General features: G+C 56.4%; 2 protein-coding genes across 8 annotated transcripts; one reads left to right on the top strand and one right to left on the bottom strand.

Moving 5' to 3' along the window:
• Positions 1 to 622: 622 nt before the first annotated feature.
• Positions 623 to 1,883, bottom strand: LOC128084025 (cytochrome b-c1 complex subunit 9). Its single transcript, XM_052689773.1, has 2 exons — positions 1,714 to 1,883; positions 623 to 895 (listed from the first exon to the last, which is right to left on the bottom strand). The coding sequence occupies exons 1-2, from the start codon at positions 1,852 to 1,854 to the stop codon at positions 848 to 850; spliced, it is 189 nt and encodes a 62-aa protein (XP_052545733.1). The 5' UTR covers positions 1,855 to 1,883; the 3' UTR covers positions 623 to 847.
• Positions 1,884 to 1,893: 10 nt separating this feature from the next.
• Positions 1,894 to 13,983, top strand: ZMAT5 (zinc finger matrin-type 5). 7 transcript variants are annotated; one of them, XM_052689765.1, is made up of 6 exons: positions 1,894 to 1,978; positions 3,313 to 3,543; positions 4,439 to 4,501; positions 4,675 to 4,755; positions 9,067 to 9,178; positions 13,663 to 13,983. In XM_052689765.1, exons 2-6 carry the CDS (start codon positions 3,417 to 3,419, stop codon positions 13,784 to 13,786), a joined length of 507 nt encoding a protein of 168 aa, XP_052545725.1. In that variant the 5' UTR covers positions 1,894 to 1,978; positions 3,313 to 3,416; the 3' UTR covers positions 13,787 to 13,983. The 7 variants fall into 7 exon arrangements, with proteins under 7 accessions (XP_052545725.1, XP_052545724.1, XP_052545726.1 ...); XM_052689764.1 differs by having other exon boundaries at positions 13,660 to 13,983; XM_052689766.1 differs by lacking the exon at positions 13,663 to 13,983 and adding an exon at positions 12,398 to 12,982.
• The last annotated feature ends 991 nt before the right edge of the window (positions 13,984 to 14,974 follow it).

Genomic DNA, 14,974 nt, shown 5'->3' with positions numbered 1-14,974 from the left:
CCTTCTCAGCAACTCTGCTGCAGTCTGAGGGCACTGAGGCAGGCTGACAGCAGACCAGGCAAGCTGCATAACAGTTCAGCTCTGCAGAGCACTCTTGAGAGCCACAAGGCACGCCAACAGTCAGCAACATCACTTACAGCCCATTTCATGGATCTGGTGACAAGCTGTCACACACCATCCCCATTTAGTACTACTGAGCCCCTCAGAGCACACAGCAGGACAGGGCAGGCAGTTCTCTCCCTGCTTAAGGCAGGGGCAGCAGCATTTGGGCTGCAGCTGTGGAATAACGAGAAGCCAAAAACCAGCACAGCTCTGGATTAAAGAAAGCTGATGGTTTATAGAAAACCTTGTGACTGTAGTCGTTCACTTTTCTTTGAATATGATGAGGAAAGCAGGCAGCTCCTCGCCCTGCTTGAGTTCTCATCGGGCAGAAGCCAGCAGTGGTGTTAGTGCACCTCAGCTGTGCAAGTGTGTGCTTTCACACTGCCCTGAGAAGAGCTTGCTTTCCTACAGTGTCCTGAAAGTAAGGTTTGGGGCTGAGCCGAAGCATCCTCCATTTCACAGGTAAGGAGAAGCTGCAGGCAGAACAAAGGACAAGGCAGGGAAACGCAGAAGCATGAAACACGGGTCAAGCATTTTTGTTTTATTTTAATACAGCAAGTTTCAATACAGCAGCAGAACTCGTTGAGTCCATCTTGGTTGACATCATATCAGTAGGTGGCTGATATAATCTGGCTCGGAATCAGTCAGGGACCCAATTCCATTTCAATATAACCTGTTTCAGGAGACTGAATCCTTCTCTGCAGTGTCTTTTGCCACCCCAGACTGGATCTTGCTGCTGAACATTTCAGTCTTGGCTTGCTTCATATTTGTGCTTGATGTGTTTCCACAGTTTCTGTATGCAAAACAAACAGAAAAGAAACAATTAGCTTCTCAGTGGTCCTGGGATAAAGCTTTACTTTAAAATGTAGTTATCAGTAACAACGAGGGGCAGAAGAATGCGCAGGAAAACACATCCACAAACACCAGCAGGGTGACAGTTTGGGTACAGCTGCCCCGTGCCCTCCTGCTGTGCCTGGGCAAACCCTGACCAACCACAAAGGCTTCAGGATGGCCGCTCCATCCACCTCCCTGCCCTCCTATTGCTGCTGCACAGCCACAGCTCCCACACTTGTCCCAACGCAGAGGGGAAGTACGAGGCTGAGCGCTGCCAGAGGCACACAACGGAATCCTATCCAGATACCGAGATCTGCTGGTGAATTCAGGGCCAAGAGAAGCACTGCACGAGGGCAGGACGGGAGCTGAGAGCAGAGTTCAAGCTCAGATGTTATTTAAAACAGCCCTAACAAACACCTGCTGCTAAGGAGGCACAGGAAGGGACGCCGTCTCGCTCCTCCGTGCCCCCCCGGCCCGGCTCGGCTGCTGCGGGGCGCTCAGGCTGTCCTGCCGCGTGCCCTGAGCTTCCAGCCGCTTTCTGACCTCCCGACTCAGGTCCGAGAGGCGGCAGAGGACACAAGACGGCTGTTTTAGACACAGCGGGCACTGAGGTGACCCTGCTAACGCTGGATCCGCCCTTGGATCCGGGCAGCCCGCCGTGAGCTCACATCGCTCCTCAGCGCCGCGCAGCAGCCTGTCCCCCCCCCAGGCCAGCGCTGACCTTCAGGGCCGCTCCCACCGCCGGGCGACCCCGGCAGCGCCCCGACCCTTCCTTACCCCTTCGTTGAGGTGTTCGAAGATGGCGTCCGCGCCCTGATCGAAGGCGCGTTCGAACAGCACGGCGCCCAGCACGACGGTGAGGGCGAAAGTGGAGGTGCGGCGGAAGAGCGCGCTGTAAGCCTGCCTGAGCAGCGCCATCTTGGGTGCACCTTCTGCGCCTGCGCCGCCGCCGTCCTCGGGGGCTGCTGGGAGCTATAGGTGCGCGCCGCGGGGTCTGCTGGGAGTTGTAGGCGCGGCGCTAAAGGCCGCAAGCCGGGCGGAGGTGAGCGGGAAGGGCCGGCCGTGGAACCGGGAGAGCGGCTAAGGGGGGGGGGGGGGGGGGGGGGTCGGGACTTGTGGGGGAGGGGAGCCTCGGGAGGAGCTGCAGTAAGTTTTAATTCTGTGCCTTTCGGGGCTTTTCTCCCGCACGGAGCGAGCACTGAGCGCCGCGTCATTGCTGCCGGCGCCGCGCGTGAGTCCGAAGCGCGCACCGAGGCTCTGCCCGCTGCTGGGCTCCTGCGGGCGGGATTCCACGGAGACGGGCGGGATCCTGCGGCCCCGCTGCGGAAAATGCTTTGTTTTCCTCCTTCGCAGCAGCTGCGCTGCAGAGGGGCCGTGCAGGAGGCAGCAGCCGGGATGGGAAGCTGCCGTGGTGCCTGGGAGCTCGAGGTGCCGCGGCGCGAAGCGAGCAGGGCGGCGGTTGTGTCCATAGCAGCTGCGCGGGCACTGAGCGCCGCAGCCCCCCTCCTCTGCGCTCCACAACCGCACCGGGTGCTGCTGCACCACCCCGGGGCCTCCTTAGGGATGGCAGTTTGGGGTGTTTGTGAAGCAGCGTTCGGTTCTGGCTGCTTGGGAGCTGTGAATTCCAGACCTGGAGCTCCCTGCGGAGATGAGGCTCTGGGGACGTGATGCTCTTGGGAAGGCAGGAGCTCGCAGGTGGCTCAGCCACACTCGGCCTGGGCTCTGCTTGTTGCTGTGCTTCCTGCCAGCTCTGAGGAATCCTTAGAGAGGCAGTGATTGATTCCCACCCTGATTTATTTATAAAATCTTTCTTTCTCGTGCTGCTCTCTGCGCTATTTTTTAAATGCGTTTAGCTGTCAAGGTGTCTAAAGCTGGAGAATTGCTTTTGGAGTTTATCTCCCAGTCTATCCATCTTTGGCATTTATCAGCTGCTGTTATATCTCACAGACAGAACGTAAGGCTCCCAGGAGTAAGATTCCCTGCTGCACCTGCAGCAGCTGGGCGGCCCCAGGCACGGTGCACCAGAGCAGCTGGCTTATTGCCCCCCAAGGAGTTCTTTAAGCTCTTCCTTGAGGTGAGGGTGGACGCAGAATTCCCTCCCTCGCGTGGCAGCTCACTTGGTTGTCTGCAGCCCCAGGTTGTGTGCCTGGCCTTGGTGCAGCTCCAGGGATCCCTGGGCTCTCAGGGTCTGAGTGATTTCCTAGCAGAGCCGCCATCCCCCGGGGTGGCAGAAGTGGGGAAAGCAGAGCTGAGCTGGCCCTGCCAGTATGTGCAGCAGACAGCGCCGTGCCAGTCCCTGAGGGATGGATGGCAGGTCTCACCTCTTCCTCTGTCTGCCAGCTCTCTACCATTTGAGTTCTCCTCCTTTGGAAGCAGGCGCTGTAAATCTCTGCTCCTTCGGCGTGTCCTTCTCTGTCCCCAGGCACCGAGGCTCTGCCTGACAGCTCTGAGGCTGCGTGAGCTGCTTTGCAGGATGAGAGATGGGGAAAAGATATTTCTGTGATTACTGTGACCGGTCCTTCCAGGACAACCTGCACAACAGGAAGAAACACCTCAACGGAGTGCAGCATCTCCGGGCTAAGAGAGCCTGGTACGACTTGTTCCGAGGTGGGTGTCCCAGTGCCAGCCCCAGGAATATGGTCTGAGTGTGGTTGGGCTATGAGAGACACGTGGCACTGTGGGCTTTGGCAATATGCAAAGACTTAGCTCGGATTAAAGTGATGGTGAAACCATTGCTTGTGTGTTCCTTTGCTTCTCCCCTCCAGCTCCTCACGAGCAGGTGCTGCAGGCTGTGTGTTCCCTGTGAGCTGAGGGGAATGCTGCAGAGCTCTGAGGCATCTGCTGCAGTGTATGTGGAGATAGGAAGGGTCCAAGAAAAGGCCCAGTGTGGAGGTCTCACCGCCCAGCAGCCTTCTACACGGGTCGGTGACAGGGAGGCAGATGGCTTGGCGCGTTTCTTCCTCCCAGGCTGCAGCCCTTGATTTTCCTCTGATTCATCAAATCCCTCATGTCGGCCCTGTGTGGGTGTTTTGCCTTGGCTCCACGCATCTCCAAATATTTGCAAATTTCTCCACAACCTACGGGAGCTGCTGTGTTTTCCCCAGGACACCTGCAGGAGGTGGAGGAGCACGGTGCTACTGTCTGCCTGAGCCTCAGCACGGGGTTCAGTGGGGCCTGGCAGAGCCCCGTTAACCTGCCTGCTCCTCTGCGCCGCACAGGAGTGGAGCAGTGTTGCTTTTCTGTCATGCCTCCTTTGTGCTGCTTGGGTGGGGAAAAAGTGTGGAGAGGAAAGCAGGGAAAGGGATGTTTGCAAGCCAGGAAAAAGCTGAAGCCTGGGGTGTGGATGGGGACTGTGTTATGGGTTTGCCCTTGGCTTAAGGTCAGGATTGTCCTGTAAAATATGTAAAAAAATGCCTTCATGTCAGGCAGACTGAGCTCTGGCAGGATGCTGCTGTGCAAAAGATGTGATCCTGTCCTGCGTTGTGTCATTTATCTCCCCCAGATGCTGCTGCTATCCTGCAAGAGGAGCAGAGCAAGAAGCCTTGTCGGAAGTTTCTACAAACAGGTGAGGTGGAAATACCTCCTTGGTGAGCCCTGCGGGGTGTGTGTGTGCCTCGGGGGCAGTGAGGGGCGCGGGTCTGTGTGCCTGTGTGTGGTGGAGCCTGGATTTGCACACACATTTACATGGCAGGACCTCGTGTGTGCGTTACTCACGGAGCTCTGTGGCTGTTCTTCCAGGGCAGTGTGACTTTGGGTCCAACTGCAGATTTTCCCACATGACAGAGCAGGACTTGGAGAAGCTGAGTGCGCAGGTGCAAGGTGAGCCCTGGGGCAAGAAAATGAGGGGGAGTTTCTGAGGAAGGGGCAGTTGCTGCAAGGATGGTGGGCTGCAGGGGGGCACGTGAGCTGTTGTGCAGTGAGAGTGTGTGATGCTGTGCTGTCTGTGAACGTGGCTGCTCCCTCCTGCCTCTCCTGGCTGCTGAGCCCGGAGGCTGCCTGTAATTGCTGCAGTTTTTCAGATGCTTCCTGCTCTTGATCTCCTGGCACAGGCACAAACCTAAAGAGTTGAGCAGTGCTGCTGCCACTTAGCAGCGAGCAGCTGAAGCAGAGTGGGCTTCCTGAGCCCTTGGGGTTTTCTTCAGTCGGGGAATAAAATCTGTCAGCAGCAGAGGGCACTGGTACATCACTTCCCCTTAAATTTATGGCTTTGGCTTCCCCCCACCTCTCTATTATGCCCGGGGAGCAGTTTGCTCCTGTCTCGCTCTTGTGAAAAGCTATCAGGTGATCAGATGTGTTGTCCTGAGGAGATGAAATGGGGTCCTGGGTCCGGAAACAGCCTCTGTTTGTGTGGTTTTTCAGTGGAACTGAAGTTTGGGCAGGAGACAAATAGCACCTGGCTCCCTGCTCTGAGTCTCAGGAGCACTTTTTCATTCTAACGCTTTTCCTTGCTCAGAGTGCTGCCTCCCCACCCTCAGAGGAGCAGCAGCTGTTTTCCCTGGTGTGTTCATTCCTCCTCGGAAAAAAAGTGAGTGGGATGTTGATGAAACCACGTGGAGTAGCTGAGGTCCCTCTGGAGATCATCCTGCCCCAACCCTGCATTGCTCTTTGGGTGAGCTGCAGCAGGCTGCTCAGGGCCGTGTCCATGGGTGTTCTGAGCATCTCCAAGGACAGAGACTCCACACCGCCTTTGACCTCCCTTACAGTAAAAATGCATTTTCTTATCTTCCAGTGGAAATTCCTGTATTTCCATTTGCCCCCTTTGCCTCTTATCCTTTCACTGGATGCCATCACGTAGCCTGGCTCTGTCACCTTCACTCCTGAGTATTTACACACATGGCTGAGATCCCCTCATCCGCCTCCATGAGCCTCTTGTTTCAGGTGGACTCACTCCAATAAGTCCCATATGAGATTTGGGGTGTGTGTGGGCACACACAGCACTTGAAAGCTGCCTTCCTTCCAGTCCTCCCTGCTGCTGAGTCAGTGCAGGTCCCTGGGGTGATGCTGAATCAATAGCTGAGCAGTGCTGGCAGTCAATAAAAGCCATCTCTGGGGGCTGCATGGAGCAGCACTCCTCTCCCCACGGCTGTCACCCCTCCCTGCAGTGGGGCTCACGTGCCAGGCTGGCTTCACAAGTCAGCCTGTTTGGAGGAACCTGTGATGTTTCCAGGCTCTTTATTGCAGGGAAGAGAGCACTCTGGAGCAGAGCAGAGCTGCGGGGGAAGGCTGGCAAGCTCCTCTGTGCTTGGGCAGGCTGCCTTGCCAGTTGCACTTGCTACTGAATATTGACTTGTGTCAGATGGGTCGGACGTAAGTGGGGAGTTGGCTGGTGAGAGAGCGGCTCCCGGGAGACTGCTTGGAAACCTTGCATTTGTATTACTAAGTCAAACGTTTAATTAAGCAATTAGGCTTCACCAGGGGACAGCAGGGTGCCTCTCCTTGGCTGTGCTGTCACGCGTGCTGGGCTGTAGTTAAATGCTGCTCGCCTCTCTCACACTGTTGCTTTGTGGATGTCCTGTGGGAGCCAAGCATCTGGCTGAGGGCCGCACAGAGCTCAACTTCAGGTTTGGTGGAGGGAAGGGCTCAGCAGGATGTGGTGGGTAAGAGGTGGAGCCCGGGACTGGACAGGATGAATGGCTGCAGGTGCCAAACACCTGCCAGCGCTCCTTGGGCTGCTGAAGCAGCAGTGTTTCAGGTGATGAGGTTTAGGACAGAGACTGCAGCAAGCTTGTGGATGGCAGGTTAAAAGACAGGTTATAAGAGACAGGTGGGAGGCTTGATCCTCGTAATGCAATCCTCAGAGCTGTTCTCCCCTCTGCCGGGCAGACGCTTCAGAATCAGGTTGTGAGGAAGTCCTGTGATGAAATGCTGAGCACCTCTGAGCTGTGTTCTCCGAGGCCAGGCCGCATGGGGCCCTGAGCACCTGGTGGAGCTGTGGGTGTCCCTGTTTAATGCAGGGGAGTTGGACCAGGTGGCCTTTAAGGGTCCCTTCCAGCTCATGATTCTATATGCTAGGGGTGGGCTTGCATTCTAAACGATGGCACAGCCCTCTCTAGCTCCTGGGCTTTGCGTCGTGCTTGGTGCTGGTAGTTCTGTGGCAGCAAGTGCTCCATGCTGACGATGTACTTCATTAACAGCCAAAGGGAACACTGCCTTATTTCTCAGGTTTGGCCTCTTAGAGCAGGGGATTCACCTCATTTGTGCTGGTCGTGTGGGTTAAGCAGGGACGTTTCTGGCCGCTTTACACTCGCTTAGAGCCTGCCCTGGTTTGGCTGCAGCAGTTCTGCACCAGGTAGAGTGTACTCATAAAGAAGCAACAGTTTCCACCTTCAGCAGGGAGGGAGGCTTATTCCCAGCTGTTACTGCATCAAAGCGTTATCGCTGCATCTGCTGCATCATTCATCAGAGAGACACTTCCAGGCTGTCATTTTTAGTACAGTCATGTCAAGAAAAGTCACTGCAAAATTGGCATCTTTTTGCTTGAAGTTATTGGCTCCCTGCTAATCCGCGTCACTTCTGCTCGTGGTGTTGACACAGCTCAGCCTCTCTGAGCAGCTCTGGTGAGCTGGGGGAGAGCAGGGCCACGGCTGGGTCTGTTCCAGCCATTGTGGTTCTACCACTGCACGCACATCTCTGCTGGGGGACCGGCCTCCGTGGTGCCTCGTTTGGGTTCCGCACGTTGGCATCCTGAGCGGTGCGGGCGCTGTGAGCTCCACTCTGGGATTTGTTTGGTTTTCCTGGTGCTGGGAGTTGCACAGGGAGAAAGGAGGAAGGTGGAATTCTGGGCCGGCATCGTTAGAGAGGCGCTTTATGACTGCAGCCACTCTTTTAATTGGCTGTAATTAAACTTTGAGGCAGACGCCCCAGTGAGGGCTGAGGGAGGAAGGACCTTCACAACCCGTCTTTCTTTCTGCTGCAGTCTGGCTGTGGTCAGTAACAAGGAGTAAGGGCAGGTAATTGCATTTCAGAATGGCATCTTGGAATATCTCTGACCTTCAGGGAATACTGGGAAAATCATGGAATCACTGAGGTTGGAAAGGAGCTCTGAGATCACCACCGGCCCACCCCAATGTGTGTCCTGCACAACAGGATGGGATGAAGATTTGCCTTTAGATGGGCGTTTATCAAGGGGTGCAGAGCTGGATGCGTGTCCATGTCTGCCGCCTTAAGGCTTGGCTGAGGGCTGGAGCTGGGAGCAGGAGCCAGCTGGATGGCTTTCACCTGGGGCCTGGCTTCATCCAGCAGGAGCTGGGAGATGTCCCATCACAGCCAGTGACCTCATGGGGACCAGGAAGAGGCTGTGGGCTCCTGCCAGTTTGGTCCCTGCTCTGAACAGAGAGCCTCTGGCTGAGGAATTCTAATGTGAGAGCTGCATTCAGCTCCTGTCCTGAGTCTGAGCCGAGTGCCCTGCTTACCAGACTGCTCTGCTTGTCCTCCGCTGCTCTCAGGCTCTCTGTTGGACTCTGGGTGGCTCTGCTGGGACTTTACTCCTCGAGAACAACAGTGGGAGACGTGTGAACAGCCCTGTTTCCAACCAGTACCCTTATCTCTGGCTTGCAGAGCGCACCCCAACATGGGGACCCCAGCAGGGGCTCTTTGTGGTGGCAGTGAGCGCCGTCACCTCCTCCCAGCAGCAGCAGATGAAAAGGCTGGGTGACAAATTATCCATCTCCGGCTGCTCATTGTGTAGCACATTCCTGCCATCCTTATTAATATTCAGCAGGCAGATGAATAATTGGTTGCCACCACTAGGATGAAGTGATCCTTCACTCTGCCCAAGCAATATCAATTTCACACCCTGTCTGGAAACGTATAATGTTTTCCTTAAACGTGTGACATATGGTGGTGAGGTGAGAGCAGCTCCGGGTGAGCGTGGCCACAGGTGGCAGATGGTGTCTGAGTGGGATCAGGGTCCCCTCCTCCCTGGGAGCTTTGGGGATGAGGACGAAGGGGGTGGCACAGCTCCCTGCCCGAGCCAGAGCAGCATCTGATGGAGGGTGGGCAGTGGGGCAGAGCGGGCTGCCATTAGATTGTGAGCTCTCCATGATAAGAAACTCTGCAGGGCGATGAGCAATGGGTTTGGTGGAGTGAAAAGATGGCAGTGCAAACCTCTGACAGCTCTCTCTCAACCAGGGGAGCAGAGATTGAGGGAGCTGCGGCAGGAAGGAGCAGAAATCCCACCTGGCACCATTGAGATCTGGCTGGAAAAGAGAGCCAAGAGGCTGAGCACAGCTCAGAGCAACAGGTACCATGGGGGGGGTGGGATGGAAAAATGGGGTGGGAGATGGTGCCAGAGGTCAGGTGTGGAGGTGACGAGGTCCTGCAGTCTGTCCTCCTGCCCCAGGGGACGCAGGCAGGGAGCTCCTGCAGCCTTTGCAGAGTGCCAGACATGTCTGGGAGGAGGCTGCCGTGGCAGGGCCACGTTACTAATGCCCGGAGCCAGTGACAGCAGGTTGGTCTCATCTGCTGACAGCTCCCCCATCCTCTGCCATGCCCTGTCTGTATGCCTCTGCCCATACCTGCTTTCTCCGTTGCCAGTCGGAGGTGGGATTGGCTCTTCCTGTGTGCTGTGGGGTGCCTGCAGGTCCCTGCTGCTTCCCTGCTCACCTGACAGTGCCGCAGGCTTAATTGGATGGCGTTTGGGCAGGTGCCAGATCTCTCTTTTGTTCTTCGTTCTGTTTGCTCCTGTCCTCTCCGTGTTTGGTCTGGGCAGAATCTTCTCTCTGGTGACCGTCTGGGCGTGCTGCTCTCTGCTCCTTCCATCCCTCAGCCCTGCTGCTCCTTGCCCTGCAGTCATGCTGTCCCTGTTCATTTGTCCTGCCCAAGAAGCCCCCAGTCTCAGGATGGATCAGCTCTGAGAGGGCACCCGCTGCTCAACCCGGACCTTGTGGGACCTGCGTGGCCCCTGTGGGCTCTGAACATCCCCAGAACTTTTTGGAAGGAGCACAGTCCTTGTCCTGCTATTTGAGATGGGGGGTTCCATGGCATGTAGTGTGTTCTGAATGGCACTGCCTTGGGGTCTGCTGAGCATCACCTCAACCAGCTCTGTGGTGGTAGAACTGCCATGCTGCCCTCCGCCCACAGTTGGGCTCAGCAGCACAGTCTGCACTTGGAAGCTTCCATAGCTTTCCATATGGCTTCTCAGCCATATTTTCAGTCTCATCGTGCCAACTGCTTTCTGGAGAGCAGGGGGAAGCTGGATGGCATTGCTGCAGATTGCTGAGCTGCGGAGCTTTGATTTTTACCCTCATTTCCAGAGGAGGGGTGTGTGTGTGTGTGTGTGTGTGTGCGCGCGCGCCATGATGGTGCAGAGCCCACTTGCAGCTTTCCATCAGAACAGGGCCCAAGGGCTGTGGGTGCTGAGATTCCATCAGTGCCTCTGGAAAGAACATAGCCTTGGCCCCTACACCACCCTGAAGAATTCCCATGGGGCTGCCACTCTGAATACCCCAACAGGAGGTGAACCCATCATAGCCCTCGTGTCTTATGAGACCCCAGGGAATCGAGTACCCAGACAGCATCCTTCCTATTGATTAATTCTGCTGCTCTCAGGGCAGCTCATTAGTTGATAGCTGTGCTGTTCCATCTTACAGCATGCCTCATCCTGCTCCTTGTCCTGCTGCTCTGCTGCTGCAGGACCTGCGTGCAACCCGAGGGGAGTTCCTTCCCGTATGGGGCTGCCGTGTGTCTGTTGGTCCTTCTCCCATCCCTGGTGCAGAGCAGGGGATGAGCTTTATGCCAAATGACTTTACTCTCTGCTAGTTGCCTGGAAAACACCGCACTGAACTCCTGGAGCTGGCGTGGGGCCACGTCTCCAGCCCTGCAGGGAGAGGAGGGTGCTGCTCCTCCAGAGCATTATGTAAAGGAGCGTGATTGGATTTCTCCTGGCATAGCAATTAAAGGGATCCATCAGGATCAGAGGTAGAGGCCTGAGAAGCGGGAGGGCTGCTGTCAGGGCTGCTGCTGAGGAACAAATGAGTTTCCTGTACCCTTCCCCATTAATTCCTCACTACATTTGCTGTGATTTTAAACCTGCCCGGCCGAGCGCTTGCTTTGGTTGGAGACGAAGGAGCCACACTTCTCATTCTGTGCTTCTGCTGCCCGCGCTGTGAGCTGGGGGAGAAAACCTCTTCCCTCTGTAAGGGTGCTTCAGGGAGAACAGCTGGCTTTTGGCAGCTCCGCCGCTTCCGAGGGCTCCTTGTCCTCTGGGAAGTGTGCAGCTGCCTTGGGCTCGGGGGGCTGCCCAGGAGGAAACCACGACCTCATCTGCAGCTGTTCTCAAAGCTCAGCTGTGCCAGGAGCTGGGGTCAGGTCGGCCTCACGGACAGAGCCGTGTCCCCGAGCAGGGCTGTGCTGGCAATGCAAGGAGGCTCATCTCTGCCCTTTCCACCTCCGCAGTGCCCTGCCTGAGAAACCCGCACCCTTCCAGTACCCCCCCGGCTGGCCCCCTCTGCAGGAGCTGCCCCCATCCCTGCGGGCCCCCCCGCCTGGGGGGTGGCCGGTGCCCCCCGGCCTGCAGTGGGGCTGAGGCATCGTGCTGGGGCTGGATTTCTTCCTAATGTGAGAATGAGACCAGATTATTTATATGTGCTTTTATAGGAATAAAATTCTCCCCCCGTTGCAGCCTCGTGTTGTTTCTTGCCTGGCGGCGTTGGTGGGTCGACCCGACTCCTGCAATGGGGGAAGTGGGAATGTTAGTGCAGCACCTCTTCTGTGGGCTGCCTGTGCAGCTGCGCCGGGCCTGGAAAGGAAGCTGCAAACGGGCTTTTAAGCATCGCTGCTTAATATTTCCTCTGGTGTTGATAATTTATGTTTGCTTCTGTTAAAAGTAAAAGCGTAAAACAGCCTTGGTTCAGGTACTGGAGCTCCTAATGAAGAGTCAGGGGAGATCCCGAAAACCCCGTGCTCCCGTTCCTGCTGTGCTGGAGGTGAGAAGAAAAGAGGGGAAAAAAAAATGAAAACTATTCCAAGGCTTCTCCTCCTCCAGGGAAATATCTGAAGGGTGAGTGCCAGCAGTGGGGGCCTGTGGAACAGTGCTGGTGGTTGCAGCACGCCAGCAGAGCAGCCCCATGCAGCGCCGCAATGCTGCCTGCCAGCGCACTCCAGGTTTGGCCACGCAGGCAGGCGTTGGGTCCAGATTCATGGAGAGCACAGCAGCAGCCAGCTGCCCCAGCCAGCCCTGCTCAGCAAGCCCTGTGGCAACCGGTGCTGCCTCTGCTTTGGCACACAGAGGTTGGATCTGACCGTGCCCGGTGCCTGGCTGTGCCTTCAGGGGATCTTGGGGTGTTTTCACCTGCAGCGCCCACGTGGCGCCGTCCCCTGGAGGACTCCCTGCCCTGTGCACCTCCCAGAGGCCAAATGCAGTGACAGTAACCCAAAGGGTTCTCTGGTTCTCCCCGTGCATCGTGCCCCGTTCCCTTCCTACTGAGGCAGATCAGAGCACGAGCTCCCCTCCCTCCTGCAGGCATTCTGGGCTGGCAGTGGAGCGTGTTCCGATTCCTGCTGCTCTAATGAGATTCTGCAATTCCCCCTCACGGCATTCTGCAGCTCCTAGCTGTGGTTGAAGGCACACAGCCATGCTGACGGCCCTCCGCCCTGCTCTGTGCCACCCCTTGTGCCCAGACAGGGAGCTCTGCAAACCTGCAAAAGCATTTCTAAATTTGGCTTCGCAAACATTTGTAACCCATAAACCATGGAGTCTTAGCAGGTCTGAGCAGGGGTTCTCAGCTCCTGCCTTTGCTCCCATGCTTGGCACCCTGCACCTCTCTGCACCACCCTCACTAACTGGGCACCCTGCAGCCTGCAGTAGGGTCTGCCCACTTGCTGTCCCCCTGCTCTGCACCTCCCCACAGCACTTGCTGTCCCCAGCTGTGCTGGGTTGGTGGGGTGGCTGCAGCCCCTGAGCGATGGTGTGAGCCAAAGTGCCTCTTATGGAGCAGCAGTAATTTATCGGGAGGCTTTTAGGGAAATGAGCCGCTCCTGGGCTGCTGCCAAGGTGCAGCCCTGCTGGGCTCTGCCCCGTGTCCTTTGGCAGCTCTTGGAGGGAGAGGGAAAGGGGGTGGGGATAAGGAAGAGATGGGGGTGGGAATGGGAATAGGGGTGGGAATGGAGATGGGATGGGATGGGTGTGGGAAGGGGTGGGATTGGGGATGGGATGAGATGAGGACGGGATGGGAATGAAATGAGATGGGGATGGGGATGGGGATGGGGATGGGAACGGGAATGGGGATGGAAATGGGGATGGGATGAGATGAGGACTGGATGGGAATGAAATGAGATGAAGATGGGGATGGGGATGGGAATGGGAATAGGGATGGAAATGGGATGGGATGGGTGTGGGAAGGGGTGGGATTGGGGATGGGATGAGATGAGGACGGGATGGGAATGAAGTGAGATGAAGATGGGGATGGGAATGGGAACAGGGATGGAAATGGCAATGGGGTTGGGGATGGGAAGGGGAATGAAATGAGATGAGGATGGGGACAGTGATGAGCTGTGGCCATGCCACACTGCTTGCAGGACCAGAGAAGAAGAAGTAACTCTTCCTGCCCCAAAATGCTTCTCAGCAGCCCAAACCCAGGCAGTTCTGCTGCCAGCCCTTCACCCTCCAGCTCCCTCGGCAGCCCCAGGCAGGGCCCTGCTCTCCCCACAGCCCCACGGCTGCCCTCATCCCTCCAGGCCGCTCTCAGCAGACGATCTCTTCCTCGTCAGCCTTAATTCAATTAGCAGCAGCCGCAATGAGGCATCCCCAGCTGCAGCAGCACCGCAGCCCAGCGCCGCTCGGTCGCTCCCGGATCTGAGCCGAGATCTCCAAACCTGCCTCGAGGACGGCGATCCCATTAAAATTAATTGAGCAGCTTCGGAAGGCTGAGCTGGGGGGGAAGGCGTTGTCCCTTTCATCTAATTTTTCTTTTACGTTATTGTGTTTTCTAGCAAATCAAATCGTCCTGTACCGTTGTTATTTTTGTTCTTTTCGGCTCCCTTAGGTTTACTCACAGCACCCCTAATAGACTTGCTCAGTACACATCTGTCTATCTGTGTATCTATATAATCAGTGTATCTCTATCTGTACATCCCGGAGGCCACGTGGCTCCCCCTGAAAGTGGCGGTTCATAAAAAGCCCAAGTTTCTGTGTGGAGATGGATGAAGTTTCATTACGGGCGCCGTGCCTCCCCCACTTCTCCAGGCGGCCGCGATGATTCCAGCGCTGCAGAGCGCTTCCCATTTCCATTTCTCATTTGGGCACCAGGTTCCATTTGTGTGATCGATCGCACGGGATCCAAAGATCAAAAGAATAAAGCAGAAGAAGCCCACCTCGGATCGCCCCCTCCCCAGTGAAGGCAGTCGGTTCCTGCTTGCATCCCGCGCTCTGAACGCCGCGCTCCACGTCTTTTCCTTCCCCACGTCCCGTTTGCTGTGGGTTTCGCACCTGGGCTGTGGCTCCGTGGGGTCTGGTGGGCAGCGGTGCGTCCATCTGACCCCCTAAATGTGGGGCTCCTCAGCTTGGAGGGCCCAACAGCCCCAGGGGTGGCCACCTCCAGTGGTGGCAGTGCAGGAAGTGGCAGAGCTCCCCGTGTTTTTATTTATTCTTTTAATCTCTTTGCCATTAAAAATGCATCATCTGGGGGCTCAGGGGAGGGCGATCCATCAGGCGGGCGCGGGATCCTCCCCCCCCCCAGAGCAACGTAGCAGTGATTTCCAGGGAGCTCTGTGTACGTGCACCCATGGGTTTGTTGGGGTGGCATTTAGGGGTGATGGGGGGAGTAGGGGGGTTGGTCGGACCCCTGTTGTGCCATAAACCAAGAGCAGGACTTCACACGTGGATCAACACCTAAAGCCGAAAGCACTGGGGCACGGTGGGGGAGGCGTGCAGCACCCATGGGTACCCAACCCACCATGAGCCCCCAGCGCTTCAGAAATCCCAGATTTATTTCAGATCGATAACAACAACCAACCAGGAAGGAAAGGGGCAAGAAAAGAAAATAATGCCAAAAAAAAAAAAAGAAAGAAAAGAAAAAAAAAGGGGGAATCCAACAAAACC

The sequence above is a fragment of the Tympanuchus pallidicinctus genome, unplaced genomic scaffold, assembly GCF_026119805.1.
Source record: "Tympanuchus pallidicinctus isolate F22 unplaced genomic scaffold, pur_lepc_1.0 scaffold25, whole genome shotgun sequence".
NCBI lineage: Eukaryota > Metazoa > Chordata > Aves > Galliformes > Phasianidae > Tympanuchus > Tympanuchus pallidicinctus.
Note: the sequence above shows the minus strand (reverse complement) of the source record. Positions and strands in the feature narration are given on the sequence as shown.